General features: G+C 38.3%; 1 protein-coding gene across 2 annotated transcripts in view; it reads left to right on the forward strand.

Moving 5' to 3' along the window:
- The window catches only part of LOC112046784 (lysophosphatidylcholine acyltransferase), a 52,037-nt gene that overhangs the window by 23,884 nt on the left and 6,398 nt on the right, over window positions 1-21,755 (forward strand). The window contains exons 3-9 of one of the 2 annotated variants that reach the window (XM_052885703.1): window positions 5,646-5,872; window positions 15,294-15,406; window positions 16,610-16,764; window positions 17,135-17,272; window positions 17,557-17,682; window positions 18,885-19,023; window positions 21,334-21,435. In XM_052885703.1, coding sequence (XP_052741663.1) covers window positions 5,646-5,872; window positions 15,294-15,406; window positions 16,610-16,764; window positions 17,135-17,272; window positions 17,557-17,682; window positions 18,885-19,023; window positions 21,334-21,435 — 1,000 coding nt within the window. Of the gene's footprint in view, window positions 1-5,645; window positions 5,873-10,609; window positions 10,822-15,293; window positions 15,407-16,609; window positions 16,765-17,134; window positions 17,273-17,556; window positions 17,683-18,884; window positions 19,024-21,333; window positions 21,436-21,755 lie in introns of both variants that reach the window. The other variant, XM_052885704.1, reaches the window with a different exon arrangement.

Consider the following 21,755-nt stretch of genomic DNA (forward strand, 5'->3'; position numbering starts at 1 on the left):
ATAGTTCGAAGAGCCGATGGACGTTGTCTGTCAAGTGCTGGAATGGCGACCCCGCACTAGAAAGCGCAGTGTTGGTTGACCCCCCAGGTGGACTGACGACATCAAGCGAGTCGCAGGGATTCGCTGGATGCAGGTGGCTCAGTATCGTGATGTTTGGAAGTCCCTACAAAAGGCATATGTCCTGCAGTGGACGTCCATCGGCTGATATGATGATGATGATGATGATGAACAAAAGCAGTAACTGAATAAAAGTAATTAATATTTTTGATTTGAAGATTCGATAAGTCGAAGATATCGGTAATTTTCTATTTTGATGGAATCAAGTTCTGCCATCGTTATTATAGCTAAATTGATTAGTGTGTCTGGGTTTTTTTTTAATTTTCAGTTGTCTACGAATGGCTCAAATATGTCTGCACCTACAATATATTGCATATATACTTATAATAAAACTGCAGGTTAAATTCTGTACATTGAAGATATTTTGAAAATTTTTATTGGAAGGCATTGTACATATAATATTGAAGCCAATTTTATTAATATATATATTTAATTTTTTGGCTGTCGATCTGTCTGTCCGTATTTAATGTTGACCGGGCATCACGCTGAAACTACTAAATGAATTTAAATGAAACTTGGCACGATAATTTAATATTTGTTTTTTTTTTTTTTTTTTATTGAGAAAGAATACAATATGGAACTTAAGCTAACTTATCCTAATAATAACTATACAAATCATGCCCACGTGGAATAGTGGCAAGAATACTGGCTGCATTTCCGCGCTGGACAGCCAGGCTGATCCTTTGCGCAAAAAATGAGCCAGCCCTTCTGTCCAGTCCAGGCAGTCCAGGCAACTAGCCGCGGTGAAATTATTCGGTAAAATTTTTTGGCACTGCGACTCCAAGGGTATTTGTTACTTTTAATTTTTATTATTAATTTTAATTCAATTATTTGTTAGTTACGAAAATTGTGAATGGGGGTGAAACAGGGCAGTGAAAGTTTGTGTGGGAAGTCATTTTTATATTTGTGAAAATTGGTATGTGTAGGTACTACCAGAAAAATATTAAAAGTAAAATCAAGATTTTTGGTGGTTGAATTTTTTTTAATTTAGATAAAACATAAAATAGTTTATGTTTTGAGTTACAGTTTTGTAAAATGGTTAGTGGATTATTTATTATACATAACACATGCGAACATATAAATAGAAGGAGGTTAAATAGGGGTTGAAAGTTTACATCCATTTCCACGCGGACGAAGTCGCGAGCGTCCGCTAGTACTATTTATACCGTAATGAAGACTTTTGTATGTGAAGTACACTGTCATCATTGAAAGTAATTTGTCCAGTACCTACTGATAGTTATGATCGAATCATTTCATCAAGTAGGGAATGAAACAAAGTGAATTACTCATTATTCTCGATCGTCAGTCTATAATTGTCCAAGATAAAGCCGAACAAAGCAATATCGGTTCCGAGTTCGTTTTGTCATTATCGCCTGTGATTACTATCTTGTCTTTGAGCTATTTTTAAAGTGCTTTTGTATTACCGATGTTATTCTTCTTTGTGTAATTCTTATTCTAGATAATAGATGACATTGTTTTTTTTGAATATTTTGAAGTGTTCGTCTATACTTCTTTACTGATATTATAAAGAGGTAAAGTTTGTAGTATTGTAGGGGGTAATCTGAACTGATTTTGAAAATTCTTTTACCACTACAAAGCTACGTTGTTTGTGAGTGTTATATGCTATAGTTTCATTCCTATATTCTTACAGGAACGGGTGAAACCGCGGGGCGTTGGCTCTCATTATGTTTATACATTGAAACCTGATACCTACAAAAGCCTCCAATATCTATAGCAGTATGAACTGACAACTTGCAGCTTTTATTAAATCGCGAAGGTGTATCACACTCTCAATCTATTCCATTATTTTTTCTTATTTATATTTATTCTATCAGTAAATGTCAAATAAATTCTTTTTGAATGGGTTTCATATATTGTATTTCTGCCAAGTTGAAGCGCGTGGACGTGGATTCGATCCATGGACACAGTCAGGACAAACTCACTCATTCCTCAAACCCCGTAGCTTTGAACGTCCAGCCAAGGTCTGAGTTTTACAGAGTTCCCAGAGTCTTTCTACTTCATATTCTAGTAGGTTTTTTATCATTCATTATCAACCCGTATTCGGCTCACTGCTGAGCTCGAGTCACCTCTAAGAATGAGAAGGGTTAGGTTAGGTTAGGTTAGGATGCCAATGTGGATTGGCAAACTTCACATATGCAGAGAATTAAGAAAATTCTCTGGTATGCAGGTTTCCTCACGATGTTTTTCCTTCACCGTTTAGATACGTGATATTTAATTTCTTAAAATGCACACATCTAAAAAGTTGGAGGTGTATACCCCGGACCGGATTCGAACCCACACCCTCTGGAATCCGAGGCAGAGGTCATATCCACTGGGCTATCTAGTAGGTTATATTAACCCCTCGGTGACAATGCTACGGTATATTAAGTAGCATACTCAACTCAACTCAACTACTTGATCATCATCGGCGCCTGTATCCGTCCACTGCTGGATATAACTTTTGCGCCACCACACACGATCCTCCGCCTTCCTCTACAAGCCATCGATCGTAGATCGTTAGATGGGCTTCAAAGCGTCCCGGAATTATCATTGGCTTCGCACATTAAGTACGTCATCACTCGTAACACATATCTCTTTATTCATGTTGTGTTGTGTTTTTACACTTCCAAAATAAACACGAAGGCATAATTAAGGGATTAAAATAAGAAAATACAGTAAATACTTTTTTAAGTCCACGTCCACTCACAGCATGCGCTTGTTACGTACTAAGATAAGATGTGTGTGCACGTCTTTGGGTAATGACATAAAATTGTCCGTACTCTAATATGGAGGGGCCCATCTAACGTTTTATATCGATGCTACAAGCATGGAAGGAAGTCCCCTTTTCTCTTAAATTAACTCAAATTTTTCCATGAAATAAAATAAATATAAATACGTTTAATTTCTCCTCCATGTAATTGGTCGTCGGTAAAGGCAATCAATGGACACATCTTAGATTGTTGGAGCACTAAAATTGCTCTTATGTAAGCTTAGTTCTAGAGAGCGGTCTTGAGAACCGCCATAATCATGGCACGGCACAGATTGCCGCGTTCAATTTTCCACTCGGTGGACTTTCTTTAACGACTGATGCACCTCACTTCCTCGCACGCACGACCACACACATTTCACACCCGCGCAGTCTTTCCCCCCGTCGCCCGCATATCATGGGAGTGTTAACGAACTTGCCAAGCAATAGTACTAAGTATTTTATCTAGTAATCTTAGTTATTTATTTATTAATTTGTTAATATTTAACTTATTTACTCAAATGTTTCATAAAAATCAATATATTCAAACTTAGTCATAATCCCCATTGTTCGTCTTTAGACTCGTAAGTTTTAAAATAAAGTTCACTACAGTTTTTAGGGTTCTGTAATCCACAAGTAAACCTTATAGTTCGCCATGTCCGTCTGTTTGTTCGCAGTTTAAGGCAGAGACTACAAGAAAGCTAAAATACGAAAGTATGATGCTAAATTGCTGCTCATTCTAAATTTTTCATTTTTTTTTCTTAAAAAGAATATTTGCCATATCTGATTTTTTTTAAAATTTGACCAATATTCCCCATTCCCCTCCAACTAGTCGGGAAAGACTGTGTTACGAGTGGGTGGGACAATAGACCAACGGGCCGGGATCGAACCACCACCCCTTGGTGATTAATCCGACCACTCTTACCGTTGAGCTATTATGGCTTTTTCAGCTTTTTTGTAGTAGTTGTAGTTGTAATAAAAATTTCGACAAATACGTAAATTAAAATCTTGAAAAATACATTTTCTATTAAGGTTTATTCACTTTTTAATGGTATTAAGATGGTCCACACGAACGAAGACACGGGCGTCAACTAGTGTATAATATGAGTATGTAAAACATTCCGATTTGAAGTATGTATTTGCTTTTCCTCGACAATTATACGGAGCTTTCTCCGTGTTTACGTTACCTTTACCTACAGCTCGTGCTGATTATCTTGACACCTGGCGCGTATGATGTTTGTACTGTTTGTTTGGTAGCCATATGTCAAGTTAATACGCACGAGCTATACCTACCTGCTCGTCAACAGTGCTTGTAATAACTGTTTACGTCACTTGCAGTAAACTGGCCCGGTTCGCAGTAGCCGTACTGTGTCGCTGATTGTTTATGTTTGCATACTTCTTGTTGTTTGGATATGCGTCATGTTACCAGAATGCTCTCTGTACGTGAATTCTGCAAAATTACAATGCTGTGACATCCTTCGTTTCCATGGCAACTTTGCATGCAATATCCGAGCACAGTCACACAAAACATTGTACAAGCAGTCGAGGTTTTAAACAAAAGCTTATCGTACCTACTGTATCGTGATTCATGAACCGCGTATAACTACCTATTTCAATCGTGTCAATTTCTTTCCTTTACTCTATTCACTTTATTTACTAATCCAGATACCTACCTTTATTCTGGAGATAAAAGGAAATACCTTATCCATTAAAAAATACAAGATTATGTACCTACCTACTAATAAGTAAATTTATTTTAAAGTCTTACCTTTCAGAGTTTCCAGGTAACTTAAAAAAAGTTATCTCTGGATGGGATAATTTTGAATTCATGCATCCAAAAACGGCACAGTATTTCCTACTGGTCATAATTAAAAAAATCTAATACTATTAATACACTTTACTCTGCTAATACACCGTGCGTTCGTTCGTCACCGCGGCACAGTCGCGACTGTCTTCACCCTACGATCACCCCATGTTCAAGGTGCGTAGGTATAGCTCGCGTTTCGACCTCTAGTATGAAGTCCAACTACTGGTTGTAATATCTTTACTGTGATATTGGCTCGATTTTATTTATTGCTTTACATAAGAATAAGGCCTCATTCGCACGAGAGTTAAAAAATATGTCAAAAAGCGATATGTTAAAACCCAGCGTTTACGCTTTTATAACGTTTATAATTATTTAATTCACGGTATATTTCCAATGGCAAAAATTGAAAATGCAACACTGCTCGATATTTTTTTTAAAAACGCTGTCGTGTGTACATATTCTTGGGAATTCATTTGTTGCATTTGAACGCTTTTATAACGTCCGTTAAAAAACACTCGTGCGTATGAGCCTCACGTCATTTTCAAGCGTAAGCTTTAGCCACCATTCGCACGTGAGTTTTTTAACGGACGTCAAAAAAGCGTCTATCTCTTTCATTGCGAAGGGACTAATGGGACATCATAGGCTTACTGTGATGATGCGACGATGTTGATGATGAGTCTTTTAAAAAAGAAAAGAAAAAGGGAGATGTTATGAGTATAGTCTATTGTCTTATACTATGTAACGTCAAAGTTATTGTCAAAATTGTCAATGTCTGTCTAAGTGACAACTGTCACTGTCATGTCACTGTCACCATGTTAATTACTTATTACTCATCACTTTGTCTTTACACGTCATACTGATTCTGAATATATTAATTATTATCAAGAGGCTGTTTTAATCAAGATTCCAGTCATCATCATCATATCTTCCGATATCCATTTATTACAGCTTACTAACATTGCTATCTGGTTCTAGCAAGCTGCGCTTCTCGATTCTCTCTCTCATCCGCTTGGTGGTGGTAGCGGCTGGTTTCCATCGGGTGCGGGTGTTGGGTCGCCAGTACGTGCCGTCGAACCGGAGGGAGGCCCCTGTGGTCGTGATCGCGCCACACTCCTCGTACTTCGACGCCATTGCCATCGTCTGCCTTGGAGCTCCCAGTGTGGTCGCTAAGGCGGACACGGCGAGACTGCCCTTTATAGGACGTATGTTCATGTTTGTGAAGATGTGTGAAGTTTCCGCATGATATGTGTAGTGTAGTCGTTTTGTTGCACATTGTTTTATTTCCGTTTTTAATTCAGCTTGCTCCTTTTTGATTACTTAAGGTGGACACAGCGAGACTGGCGCGATAGGACGTATGTTCATGTTTGTGAAGATGTGTGAAGTTTCCGCATGATATGTGTAGTGTAGTCGTTTTGTTGCACATTGTTTTATTTCCGTTTTTAATTCAGCTTGCTCCTTTTTGATTACTTAAGGCGGACACAGCGAGACTGGCGTGATAGGACGTATGTTCATGTGTGTGAAGATGTTTGATGTTTTTGCATCATTTGTGTAGTTTAGTTGTTGTGTTGAGTTGCACATTGTATTATTTAGCTTTTAATTTAGCTTGTCCTTAGGTGGACACTGCGGTAGTGCCATTTATAGGACGTAAGTTCCTGTTTGTGAAGTTGTGTGATGTTTTAGCATGATCTGTGTAGTGTGGTCTTTGTGTTGCACATTGTTTTATTTTGCTTTTTATTCAGCTTGCTCTTTTATGATTACTTTAAAGCAGATACGGTGAGATTGCCTTTTAAAAACGTATTCGTAAGTGTTCATGTTTGTAAAGATTTTCATGTTTTCGCATGATCTGTGTAGTGTAGTTGTTGTGTTGCACATTGTTTTATTTTTTTTATTTCATCTTATATTTTAAATTACTCTTAAGGCGGACACGACGAGATTGCTTTTTATAGAATGTATTCGTATGTGTTCATGTTTGTGAAGATGTGTGGTGTTTTTGCATGATCTGTGTAGTGTAGTTTTTGAATTGCACATTGATTTATGTCGTTTTTAATCCAGCTGGTTTCCTTTATATTGCCTTCTGTGTGAAAGCGGATTTTACGAAAACTGCACTTTTGCCTACTGCACCAACCCAACCGTTAATAAAGTGTTCACATGTGAGATATTTAGAGATTAAAATTTACAATAATTAACATAGGCACGCTATTAAATTAGGCACGCTAACAGGTTAATTTAGACAGTAACTGTAGCTTAATTATTCGCACATACGTTATTTTATGTCGCTTTTAATTGTGCCTATTTATGTAGTTCAGTATAAGTGTACTTTCATTGGCTTGTCATAAGAACATTGCAATACTGCTTCATTGGATGAACGTGGTAATGTTTGTAGTGTCCATGTTGTGTTGTCTAGTAATTATGTTCACCTGTGTGATGTTTTAACCGACCTCAAAAAAAGGAGGGGGTATCTTAATTCGAATGTATATATGTTTTTAGTGTGACTACAGTTGTTAAACATTGACTTGGCTGCTTTTTGCACATACGCTGTTTTATCTCATTATATTTTTTTGTACTATTTTATAAATTTTTGTCTATTAACCAGTGTTGTTCCTTGGCCATGTGGAATTTCTTTGATTTTAAAGCCTGCCTTGGCGAATTGTGAATATTTACGTAAATTACTTTTATTATGTAAATCACATAAATGGACAAGTACTTACTACCTTCATATTATATAAAATATACAAAACACAAAAACAAGGTAATAATAATATATATGTATGTAAGAAATAATTTTTTTATTATGCTGATTAAAAGTAACTTTTACAATTACTTTTGCCCTGATTTAAAACCACGATCCAGAACCAACCTCACTATGACCAAACAGAACGTCTTTAAAATGTTTGACTTGATTTTAAGGAACCGGCTCAGCCGAAATCATCATTACCATTATCAACCCATATTCGGCTCATTGCTGAGCTCTAGTCTCCTTTCAGAATGAGAGGGGTTAGGCCAATAGTCCACCACGCTGGCCCAATGTGGATTGGCAGACACACGCAGATAATTAAGAAAATTCTCTGGTATGCAGGTTTCCTGACGATGATTTTTTCTTCACCGTTTAAGACACGTGATATTAAATTTCTTTAAATGCACACAACTGTTGGAGGTGCATGCCCTGGGCCGGATTCTAACCCACACCCTCCGGAATCGGAGGCAGAGATCATATCCACTGGGCTATCACTTCTCTAATCAAAATCAAGGAGACACTATTATAGGTAGATCTTCGCGATGTAGTTAGATTGCCCTTACAGTACATCTGTGCCCCTAATGTGGTTACTGCGGATAAAGTGAAAGTACCTTTGGAAGTGGTTCAAGTATGTTTTTGTCGGCATGTTTAATACCAAATGAGCATACTTAGTATTCCGTTATGATGTCAACAAGTGCAGTTACAGAATAAATATTAGCTCTATCCCACTTCTGTAATTTAACAGCAAGTTGCCTGTCTATTTGTATATATTTTTCATGTATAAAAAAATCGTGTCGCATCAAAATCAAAATTAAAATTCGTTTATAACAAGCACATTGAAACGTCAAGTTTGACTTTTTGTAGAGACTCTTACCATCCTTAGATATATAGTGTCAAAGCTACCATCGGTTAAGAAGGCAGGTTTAACTGTGTAGAGTAGGCCATAAATTCAACAGTTGCTCTTTTTAAATCGTATTTCTGTACCATATGTTTTATCATTACAATTTTTTTACTTGTTTATATTTTGGAAATAGAATACATACTATAAAAAGCTCGAGCTAGACTAACATTTATCCTAGTAGTACGTAAAAGGCAGTTAAATACTAGCTGCACTTTCACTTTGGATAGCCAGGCTGATCCTTTGTACAAATTATGACCCCTTCTACCGATGTTCTACATGTTCATAATGTCAAACAGTGGCGTGCACTTCATAGATGCATAAATACACTGTACACCTTGAGGATTAACTATGAACCTGCTTTAGAGGAGGAATCTTCCATTTTGTATAATTTTTGCGTTCAGTGCCTACCTTAGTCAAAGACCTTGTGCACGCCACTGATGTCGACGTCATCTATCTTCGTGGATTTAAATTATTACCTACGATAAATTCCACTTCAAAGTTTTTATTTAACTGTGGAAGTAAAAAGTTACAGGTCAATAAAAACCGATGCTAATTCGAGATATCGTAACTTTAATTTTATGAGTTTAATCATTAAGACAATTATTATTTGATGACTAAGTGGGCCAGTGGGTAGTGAGCCTGTCTTCTGAATCCAAGGTCGTGGGTTCGATTCCCACAACTAGAAAATATGACAATATCTACAATAATATTGACGGCCTCCGTGGCGCAGTGGTATGCGGATTTACACGGAGATCCTGGGTTCGATCCCCGGCTGTGACGATTGAGATTTTCTTAATTGGTCTAGGTCTGGTTGGTGGGAGGCTTCGGCCGTGGCTAGTTACCACCCTACCGGCAAAGACGTACCGCTAAGCGATTTAGCGTTCCGGTACGATGCCGTGTAGAAACCGAAAGGGGTGTGGATTTTCATCCTCCTCTTAACAAGTTAGCCCGCTTCCATCTTAGACTGCATCATCACTTACCATCAGGTGAGATAGTAGTCAAGGGCTAACTATAGTAAAGAATAAAAAAAAAATCCTTATTCTATCTATACCATTTTATATCTGAACGAACTGTATATTTTTCATACTTAGGTACCCGTTATCTATAGTTACTTATCAAGAATACGGGCTTAGGATTAAAGTTTTTTACTTTGTAACCATCACAATCATTAAAACAGTTAACTCGACGAGTAGTGCGGATGTGCCGTTATTGTGGCGTAAACTCCTCAGACAACTAAAGAGTAAGCCGCGCACACCGGCACTTAGGCACCTCGCACACTATACGACCACGACCACGGCTAGTCGTTGGTCGTGTTCACAAAAACTACGTCTGCGACCAGATTTGCGGCTATATTCGGAGCATTAATTCCAGTCAGTAAAATGACAAGTGTAAATGTCAACGAAATGTTATTTTACTAGTAAAATGACATTTCAGTGACAGTTGCACTAGTCGTTTTAGCAGATCCAGAGTTAACCCCTTACAATAGTAAAGTTTTTAGTATTGTAGAGGGTTAACTCTGGATCTGCTAAAACGATTTTGAAACTTATTTTACAATTAGAAAGTTACGTTATTAGTGATTGTCCTAAGCTATATTTTATACCCGTATTCTCCGGCAATAGGAACTACGTGGGTGAAACCGGGGGGTCGGTTAGTAAGAAATAATACATTGTTTGGTCGCAACGTACAGTTGACTGCGGCCAGTTAACCGGTGCAGCTAAGTGTGCGATGTTCATATGATTTCTTCAGTTCAACATGGTCGTTGGTGTCACTATGGTGAATATATATGGTGGTCGTTGGGGTCGTGGCTGCCTAGTGTGCGCTGGCCCCAAGGCAGTCGCGCTCACCGGCTCTTATGTACTGTTTTCGCACATATATTTAGCATGTCGACTCATAATTGAGTGTCTATTAGTTTAGGCAAGGTTCGCTCATAATAAATCACTTTTATTTGCCATTCGCGGACGTCTGTGATTTTGTTTGCGTTGTATTCGGTTTTTTGAATAACATGTAACATGAGGATAAACATGTAATGTTCTTTTTGAAAGTCTCTTCCTTTGATGATATTTAAAACGATGTTATTTAAAGTATTTAGTTTAAAGTATTAATTCAAGGTATTGATTTCTTTAGTTATTCAATAGAATCTTGTTGTCAAAAGATTCAGACAGGCTCATGGAATCACGGATATAGCGCTTTATATTAGTTCTGTGATATGAACTAAGATTAAAGATTGGTCTAAGAGATCATGTTAGATACGAACGAGGGTAAAATATCTTTTTTTAATTTGAATATCTTTCTCATGATTTCTAGGTCTTTGAAACCCCTGATATGTTTCATTGGGAAGATGTCTTACCTTGCTGGTGGTATGGCTATCACGGTCAGGGGTCGTCAAGTCAGTCGCAAGGAGGCCCCTATCCTCGTCGTCGCGCCACATTCTTCATTCCTGGACAGCTGCATCGTGTACGCCACGAGGATGTCTTCCGTCATTGTCAGGAAGGAAAGCATGGACAATTACGTTGGAAGTAGGTGTTATTGTGTATCTGGTGGTGGTTTTTTTTTTGGGAAATTTGGTGGTGGTTTTTGGGTGTGAATTTACAAAGCTTTTTGGTAATTTCTTTGTTTGGTGAAAACTTGCAATTTTATTGATGAACGTTGATTTAAAATGGCATTTGGTGAAGGTTGATGTGCTAAGTATGTGATAAGTTCTTTGTTTGGTGAAGATTTACTAATTATGTGGTGAAGGTACTTACAATTTTTGGTGATGATTTGCTGGTCTTGACTATAACTATTACTTATTAAAATTATAGTGATTTGGTTTTTGATGAAAACACTTACTATTTTAATGAATTTACTCTTACAATGGTGAATGTTGACTAACTTTTTGGTTAAAAATTTAATCTTTAGTGAATAAACTAACTGATGGTGACGGTTTTTGGTGTAGCTAGGTTTGGCTATTTGGTTAATCGATAGAAAGTGAAATATGGTTAGTCTGGTATTTGGGTAATCCACTAATTTTTAGTGAAAGTAACCGCAAGATCTTATGAATAATTGTACCTTAGTTATTGCTGAACAATAAATCTTGGCTGCTCCATCATATCCGGTTTGTATAATATTCAATAATGATCGTCTTGTGATTTGTGCGAGTCGTGATTTTTGAATTGTGATGAAACTGCAAATTATTTTTTGGATAACTGTAATCTGTCGATAAATTGCTTGGCAACATTAATTTGTATTAATAAATCATTCATATAATTTAGCTTCATAATATCATATTTGGTGGTCTTCATCCTCACTTATATCATAGACACGTCGCATTTATTTTCTTTTACCTCTTTTCTTTACACATTTCTGTTTTCTTCCTGTACTTATTTAAACACTCCGTCTTACTTCTCTAGTCTTATGTCCTCATCATAACATCATCATATAAACATATGATATCATATAAAATAGGATCTGATTATCGCAGGGTATGTCCATTTGATACATACTGTGAGTGCGACGACGAATTTTCCAGGTTTTCACGGAATGTAGCATAATAACCGATTGTTCATTATAATTTATATTCATTCATCCCAGTGTTCACATCAGCGTCTGGCGTTATGATTTAAAAGGCATTTTGCAGCCGTGTACACTCGAGACCGCTTTCGTTATTGATTTTCCGTTCAGTGCCCTTAGAATGAGTTTGTTTGCATATATGTAGAGTTTACCAAAATCTAAATATTGTACTGTCAAAATAGACCTAATAGACTTTCTATTTTAAGTTGAATATTCGATGTCGACTGTTTTCCTGATTGTTAAGTCCGTGACCATTTTGATTTTATTCTACGGTGACGTTTTTTATGTAAAAAACATGTTTATTTTATTTTTTCATTAGAAAAAAAAATGTCTGTATGTTGAGCTGGAATCGAACTCTGGTTTAATAAGTTTTGCGCCTTAGTTTCACACCACTTGTCCAGTTGAGTCGATATGATAACGTCGAAATGTGTTAACTTGATTCACGGCTTGGGTGTTAGGTTTATTTTCGTTACGTAATTTCTTGATTCGGCCGCCGCAATCAAAGCCTGCGATAAAAGCTATCGATATATATATCTTGTCGTCGAACATAAATTATTAATATTCGATTATGCAATGATTAGCTTATCGTAGAACTTTCAAAGTCAAAGGTTTTCTTACATATCTATTAAAGAATACAATACGAGACTTGTGCTAAAAGCTATACAAATCATGCCCACATGGAATGGTGGCAAGAATATTACTTGTCACATTTGCTAAATTCATAATCCTCCATTTTGGCGTTGTATTTTACTGTAGCGTACCGTCATAAAACAGCTTTAAGATTGAATAGGATACGCTTTCGCTTGACTAGATATAGATAGATGCAAAGTGATTTTGTGGTTTATGTTAAGTCGTGTTTTACTCGAAGATGCCCATGCAAAATAATTTGAAACATTGTTCGACGTAGTTATAATATTTGGAAGGTGATGAAATGAAAAGAGTATTTGTTGTCGATTATTTGAAGATGCGAAGTTAACAATGTCAAGTGCAGAATCGACCTCTTCCGAAAACGAAACTTTGTTCGATAGCGATGATCGTATATCTCGTACTAAACATGCAGTTCGGAGCAGGTGCCGCTTGCTGGAATAAGTGATGAGTGCGGATTCCTTGCGATTATTTTGTGTGGCTGAGTTTGTTGAGGGTCTCTTCTCAGAATACGCAAGTTTCGAAGTATTATAAATTATAATTTTTTAAAGAATATTTGCCATATTTTTTTTAAATATGACCAAAATTCCCATTCCTCTCCAGCTAGTCGGGAAAAACTGTATAAGAAGAGGGTACGACAATAATCCAACGGGGCGGGAATCGAACAACCACCCCTCGGTGATGAGTCTGACCGCACTTACCGTTGAGCTATTGAGGTTCTCTTCTCTCGTTCTTCAGCTATTGAATTTATACACATTGTGTTTGAAATCAAGTAGGTCTTCTGCGTATCTTTGATTTTTGATTCGGTCACGCGGCAACTTAACTACGTAATAATTGACGCCGTACTTAATAATGGTAGCAGTATAGGGTGACAAACTTTCAGCATTCTTAAAATGAGATAGATCTGGCTATTGCAGGCTACAATACTTATTTATGCCACTGTCGTGCAACGGGAGTGATTTTGTACAATGAGATGAAGCCCAATTGCACAATATACAGCACGATTGCTACAATCGCTAATTACGTGCACTGGCTATGCTATAAGAAATGAAAGAAATAATAAAACTTGTAGTAGATTTGTCTCATATAAGGAAGCCTGAAGTTTTGTAGCCAATGACATGGGACTATTTAAAAATGAAAACTACTTTACTTTACTGAACATTACCAAAACGAGCTGTAGGAATTGTGGTAGGAATGGTTAATTTTGTGATTCTGTTTGAGGTTATAAATATATTGAGTAGATTACAAAATGGGAGTAAAAAAACCATATACACAAAACCCATTATACTTTTAAGCCATATACTCGTATGTATGAGCAAAAGGAATATTAATGACAACTTAAAAGATTCAAAAGAAGCCATAAAAAGAGTGATCTCATTACGCTATACAGCCATGAAATCGTGCGTGTCTCGACGTTAAAGCGCTGACTTTGTATGGTCTCAAATTGAACGAGTGAATGAAAAGAACTGAGGAAAGAAACACAATGGATAAGCTTCACCATTCAGGACGGACGTGGGAAGATATATTCGAGAACGTACCAACCAAATCAAACTAGAGGATTGTTCCTATGCTTGGTCCTAGAACCGATGGTCAGGACTCCAGAGTGAGGAACCTCCTTACAATATGGAGGTATTGTGAGGAGGTTCCTCACTCTGGAGCATTCATTCATTCGTTTACGGGATGTATCCGATCCTCGATCTAACAGCCAAGGGAAAATTCTCGAGATGTTTCTGGTCGCAGTTATTCGGAATAAGACTATTGAAACAATGACTTCAATTTGCTAGTCTACTAAAACAGCTGTTTCTTAAACTAGCCACACACGGTCAAGTATACCATCAGATGCAGATGCTAAGGGATGTTGGCACTGCAATCAACCATTTTTCATTTTTACAAACCGTGAGCGCCTTATTTGACCGTGTGTAGTTGGCGATAGAGGAGAGGGAATTTTAAAGATTTGTTCCATCAATTATCCAATGCGGGTTGGTAGGCGGTTTAGAATAATAATGTTCGTCTGTGTAACTATCACTGTTATAATGGCTATAAATAATGACATGATGAAGACAATAACCCGTGGCGCAGTCAGCCAAGATTGCAGACACGCGCCACACGTGTAGGGACAGAAATACCGCGACCTCACGTGTCGGTAATGTTGCGTACCTACGCTATTAGATTATAATAGCACTAGCACACGCCCCGCGGTTTCCCTCGCGGGATAGCGGTGATAAAATGTATGTGTGACACTCAGAAATAACCTCAAAACGAGTGAAAGATACAATATGTCGATCGGTGGCGGAGGAATCGAAAATATCGCGTTTTTTTTTGGGTTGGAACAGTTGGGAAAACGAGAGACAGAGAGAGATATTTCCTGTTCCTGTTGCCAGTTTTCGTGGTGGCATTTGGAACGGTGTCTGGAACTATCTGGAAATCAGCGCTGTATGCTCTTTGCTTATGGGATGCATACATAATATAGGAATATGCTGAGCTGGAACATTTTTCTAGGTTATGCCACATATCGCAGGGTATTTATTATTCTTAAACAATTGTGATGTGTGGCATAATGTAACAATAAAGATATTTTCTTTCTGTCTTTCTTTCTTTCTAGATATTTCAAATCCGCCACTATGACCCATAGGTATGTCTTTTTCTCTTCACTAGGTTTGTTACTGATTAATCATATATTTATGTCATTGACACATGCTAAACCATCTGGTGCTACATGTTAAATAATTTTTATAAAAGCATTGTTTTACTTTTATATATTAATTTGTAATATGCTTGATTATGTATGTTGCAGAGTTAATAAACTACACGCAGCCGGTATATGTGTGGCGCGATGACCCCAACTCGCGGCAGAACACCATCAAGGAGATCATCGAGCGCGCCACGTCCAAGGAAGACTGGCCACAGGTGGGTGTCTATACACCCACAAAAATTACAAACTTTATACAGGGTGTCTCGTAAATATTCCGACATACTCTACAGGGTGATATCTGACATCGAAGCCTACTAAACTAAAATAACGCAATATATTTTAGCCAAAATTTTACGGTTTTTAAGTCATATTAATTTTTCTACAAAATACAAAATCTCTACCTTCAGTGCAGTTTAGGCGTACTATGTGTTGAAAATTACCTAAACGTTGATTTTGTACTGGGTAAATTATTTTTGAATAGTTGTTTCAAGTAATGAACTTTGATATTTTTCTACTGCAAAATAAGTTTTTTTTTCCAAAAAACGGGACTAATTACTTTTTTCAAGTTCCGAAAGGGGTTGATTATATAATCAACCCCTTTCGGAACTTGAAACTTGAAAAAACGTTACTTATTAAAATTTGTTCCTATCACTTGAAAATCAGAATCATCCTGCAGAATATGTGTCGTAATATTTACGGGATACTCTGTATATTGTGCAATAAATAGCAAACTTTTGTTTATATGCATATCCATGGTGTCAACAGGATCAAAGTGACAGCTGAAAATCAGTGCTGAATGCTGCTGAATGACTTGTCACGCAGCGCAATGCTCTTAGCAAAAGTGGTTGTTGATGCTTCTACTACTTGGGTTTTAGTCTCGACATACCCAAGTGGTTTACGCATCGGACACTGCAATTAGTGTAAAGTATTGTAGTGAGACAAATATCTTGGCAATCCATGGATCTATCGTGCGGGAGCTGGGTCCATCACGTGGCAGAGAGAAAATCTCCGAGCAAAGTCCAGGACTTGTGACCAATAGATGTAGGGTTTTAAGGAATTTTTTGACAATCTATTAACTCTCCCCAAAATTGATAAGATTCTATTAGAGGAGCTTTGGATGCCCGTTATAATATAGAACAATATGGTACAACTTTAAAATAAATAAATAACATCGAAGAAAAAAATGTGGTGGCACAATTAAAATTCGACAGAACCGTCGGTGGTATTACGCTCCCGCCAAATGGAGACCAGGTTAAGCCTTCGATTCTCGTTTAGTATCATACTTTTACCGTAAGATTACTAACGCATGGTAGAAATGTTGGGTGCGTATAAGCTGCAAATTCCCACTCCTATAAGCAGTGAATCCTGGCCATTAAATGAGCCTTATGAGGATGATAATGACGACTGTTTCTTTCCAGGTGCTCATATTCCCAGAAGGCACGTGCACGAATCGCTCGTGCTTGATCACGTTCAAGCCGGGCGGATTCTACCCCGGCGTGCCCGTGCAGCCCGTTACCATCCGCTACCCCAACGCGCGCGACACCGTCACCTGGACGTGGGACGGGCCTGGCGCGTACGTAAACTTTTCTATGCTAAGATAACTCAAAATGATAAAACAGGACCGAATTTAGTGTTCTCGCACATGGTGAGACCGTGTCACGCCACAAAACGCCGCTTCTTGCTTTAGGGTTAATTTACACGAGCAGCACGTCGCCAACGGCAGAGGTAACTGCTATCGACGACAGCAGTCGCCGACGTTACGGCGGCAATCGACGGCGTTTCGGCGGCAGTTGCCGGGTTTGTGGTTGTGGCGTGGCTTCTGTGTGTGGCGACACTAAGAAATAAGATTCCTGGGAAATCGACAATGAAATAGTGCTGATCACTCTGACGTCTAATGGAAAGCAATGTCGTAATGTTATCATGAATTTGTCTTCACTTTCCAGGTTAAAACTGCTATGGCTGACGTTAACTCAAGTGCACAGTTCGTGTGAGATCGAGTTCCTACCTGTGTACTACCCCAATGAGGAGGAGAAACAGGATCCGAAGCTTTACGCGAGGAACGTCAGGGACGTCATGGCCAAGTGAGTTGGATTTTTAGTTTGATTTGGTCTATCATTAATGTCATGTTTTCATTAACGCTTAAATATATATTTGCGCGGCGGCTTGGCGACCCCGCACCGGAAAGCGCAGTATTTGTCGACCCCCTACAATGTTGACTGACGACCTAAACCGGTTTGTAGCAGCAGTTCTACTTTTATTTTTAATAGAAATATGATCCAAGTTTATGCTCTTACCAGTTAAATTTCAGTTTTTGTGGAAGGCATTTAGAAACATAAAAAAGTAACAATAACATATGGTTCTCCAGAGCGCTGGGCGTGCCTGTACTAGACTACACGTACGACGACTGCCGTCTCATCGCGCAGGCAAAGCAGATGGGTATCCCGGGTGGCGTGGCCGTCAGGGAGGTCAGCGAGCTTAGGTCGTTGCTGGGGTGAGTGAGACCATTCCTCAATCCTCAGACCCCATTCCTCGGAATGAAGTTGGCTTTCTACGCTCGCCCAAACCCCTGACATGGCACTTACACAATCAGATAAAGAAATAAGTTTGGCGCTAAGTAAACTTTTCTATTTTTAGCAACCCTAGTTTTAAAAGGGAGTAGTTAAAGTACTGATTTGGGGAGTGAGTTAAGTAAATGCGTTTCGAAAAGTGTATTCGGGCGAGGCTTATATGATGGCAGCATCATAAAAACCTTACCTGATAATGAAACAGTGTTGGTTTTTTTCAAACTACCAGTAGATGGCATTCTTAGAGAACTTTGAATCAATCCCCTTTTTGTACACTTTAAGAACCTGTTGCGATGCAGTTATGCCTAAGGCTCATAGATGGCGCTTTGTTTTTTTTTTAACAGAAGTTTTACTTCTGTCATGTGGTTTATACACTCGTTTTTTTAAGAGCAAGCGCAATCACTGGCAAATGTATCTGTCGACAGTTGAACGTGGACTGAAATTTTGTCATGTTGATACGGTGAATTCACGCCTCAAGTGTAGCGTACTTGATACCATCCTCGGAATGACGATTGGCGGTCATCATGCGAAAAGCTATTGTAACAAAACTCGCTTCAAATGTAGGTCCTACCATTATCGCCTTTACAGACCAGTTTTTGAAAGGAAACCAATATATTATGGTAAACAATATATACTATATATGAGCTTAGATTAATAACAATATATCTAAGCTCGTTTTCCTCAGAAAATGACAGACACATTTGTTCGTGAATTTGGGTGCGACACTGGTTTTTCTATAAATGGTCAATCGCTTTTCCAGACCGGATTTTGGAAGGAAATTTGCCCAGTAGCTTTTCTACCTCCTTCCAATTCTAACAGCAATGTGTCTTTTGCCAGTTTATTTCAGTCGTGTACAGCATACTCCTTTTTTAAGAGCTAGCGTAATGAATGGCAAATATATCTGTCAACGGTCTCAAATTTTGTCATGGCGTTCACCGTGAATTCACGCCATGAGTGTTAAGCTATTGTTCCTCAAGGAAGGAAAAGGAAGAAACTTTTTGCTTCCTTTTCCTTCTAAATCTATCCTTAATCGCTTTTGAAGGCCAGATTTTGGAAGGAAACCTTTTGCCCGGTAGCTTTTCTTCAATAAATCTCTTTCGAAGTGTAACAGCGATGCATCTTTCGTCAGTTTGTCGCGGTCGCAGCCGGAGCTGGAGCTGGCGCGCGCGGGCGTGGCGCAGCGCTGGCTGTCGGCGCCGGAGTTCGCGCAGCGGCTCGGCGCGCCGCTCGACTCGCGCACGCAGCGCCTCTACAAGATATTCGAGAGTGTGAGTTTGTTGCCACTTTGTTTCTCTTTTTCCAATACGGTGCCAGCTAAAGGAAATCGCATTGTTTCGTTTCATAATCAATTATTTAATTAATATAAAAACTAAAAGCCCAACTGCCTAAGGGTTATGAACTGAAAGGAAAAAACAAGTATCACAATATCGATATACTCGTAAAGTCCTGACTAAATTCTTTTGGTGACAAACATTGGTATTTCATTCTTTGTCCGTAAGAAAGCCTCATTTGTCCTCGCCTGTTAAATAATTTAAAATTAAATTAAATTTAACTTTAACCGGTTTTATATGAACCTTTAAACTAGTTCGCAAGTCCTTAGCCACTTAATAGTAGCGGAGATTTAGTTCGAATAACAAATGCTGAAGCGAAACGTTTGGTGCGGGTCGTCTGGATTCCATCTATGTAAAGATGCCACCCTTTTCTTGCTGTTCTGTCGTAGAAGGGAGAAGGAATAAGATCGTGGAGTTTCTGAGCACTCTCAAAAGTTTTTCCGTCAAAAAAAAAAGAAAATAGACATTCTACATTACGATGGTGCTAATAAACAAAACCTTCTTGGTTTAAACTCTCTTAGCGCATTTTGGTAGGCTCTGGGACCTCACCTAAACCCTTCTACGTCTCAAGTGCTTATTTCATCATCATCATCTCCTTTGCCTTATCCCACTTAAGTGGGGTAGGAAAAATAAGTCAATCTTTTGTTTTGACATATTGTTAACACGTTGACGGACAGTACTGCCTGTAGGCGTCAAGCCAGTCAGAAGTAATACGACAGTACGCCCTTCGACGTCGATCTTTTGACTAGTTTAAACACAGTACGCCATACGACGTAAAATTTTACCGGCAATCATAAGGAAGGGCATGTTGTACTGTCACCGAAGATATATTTTAGACTTTGTACTGTCACCACACAATGTTAAAAAATCTGTTCAAAGAAAGTACCTGCACTCACACATCCAAATTTTATTGGCACCACCCTTACACACACTACGCCCATAGCCGTCGTGTTTTCATACATTTTGTTTAGTACTGCGCCACGGCGGTGCGCCGACAGGTCGTTACGTGATTTCGCGCGCAATTATTTTTTCGAACGTAAGTATTGTTTGTTTTCAACGTAATTTTATTGTTTTATGAATACAAAATACTAAAACTAGTATATTTGTTTATGCAAATAACTGATTTATGTTGCTAATGTATGTTTTCAATACCATTTAGTTGTAACACATTGTAAACTAATATTTTTGCAGATGGCATTTTCTCGCAATTCATATGAAAAAGAACAAAAGCGGATTCAGGACCTATTTGACGCTGTTTTGACTTCTGAATCGAGTCACGACCCCTTCGAAGATGATGGAGAATTCGGATCCGATGCCGATTTTCAACCATCTGGTGAAGTATCTTCGAGTTCCGAGGATTCACGTCTATATCCGTTCTGTCATATCATGTGTTATTATAATAGTTGCGCTGTGACGCTACGCCTATGGGCAATGTATGAAAAATAGTACTGTCTCAGCAACCATAACATGTGAGAGAGTACTGTCCGTCAACGTGTTAATGGTTTTGGCTAGTGATTTTGTGACCGACCGCCTGCCTGACGTCAACCTTCCTTGGGTATTCTCAGTTAGGTGGGTTTGTCTAACCGCCACCTTTCGGTTCAATGGGCATCTCATTGGTAGTCGGCCATTTGTCGGAACGTTTACCGACCTCAAAATGTCGAATATTATGAAATTCAAAGTAGCGTGTTCTGAGAGCGCGGTTATACGTAACTTTCAATGCTTAACCATAATCAAAGACTCTTTTCGCTTGAGGTGAGTTTAACATTTTTTCGGTACTAAGTCGAAGTAACTCAAAAATCGAAAATTATGAAATTCAAACTAGCGTGTTTTGAGAGCACTATTACCGTTTAATGTGTTATATTGTTACCCATTTGCGTCGTTTTCCTCTAGTGTTTGTTTAAGAGTAAGTTTTTTTTATACCATATATAGCAATTAGTGCAAATAAACGTAACTTACCGATAAAACAAATGTAATGTTCTTCTGAGATTACACTACTGTATTTTAACTGTAATTTGTTTTATATTTTTAGTGATATAATTATTTATTGTATGTGTTCTGTTCTTCCCTCGTAAGGGTCTGAAAGAATACCAGCGTTGTGGGTACTGATGTACTCACAACAAATTTTAGATGAGTCAGGTCCACTTTTTGGCACAACATATTTTCTATATATATATGTATTAGTTTTAAGTTATTATGTAGTTATGAGTTGTGCTAACTAATAAATGATTTCTATTCTAATGTTTGCAGTACGACACCGGCTTGGTGTACTTCCCCGACTACCTGATGTGCGCCGTGTTCCTCAGCATGCAGCACGCGCCCGCTAGCCAGCTGCTACAGTACGCTTTTAAGGTAACACAGTCTACTGGTCGCTAGTAAATATGAGACGAATATCTTAGCATTCCAAGGATTCACCGTGCAGGTGCCGGGTCCATCGCGTGGTAGAGAGAAAAACACCAAGCAAAGTCCAGGACTTGTGACTACTGGATGTAGGGTTAAGGAATTCCTTGACGATCGATCAACACACCCCTTCTCTGCTCGTGTTGCTCTCCCTACCTATCCAAATTTGGTAAGATCCTATTAGAGCAGCTTTGGATACTCGTTCTAATATAGAACTAGCTGCACTTCTAGAGAGGCCAAGGTCTTTAAGCAAGTTATAGAGAGATTTTGCT

This window comes from Bicyclus anynana, chromosome 15 (genome assembly GCF_947172395.1).
Source record: "Bicyclus anynana chromosome 15, ilBicAnyn1.1, whole genome shotgun sequence".
Lineage (NCBI taxonomy): Eukaryota > Metazoa > Arthropoda > Insecta > Lepidoptera > Nymphalidae > Bicyclus > Bicyclus anynana.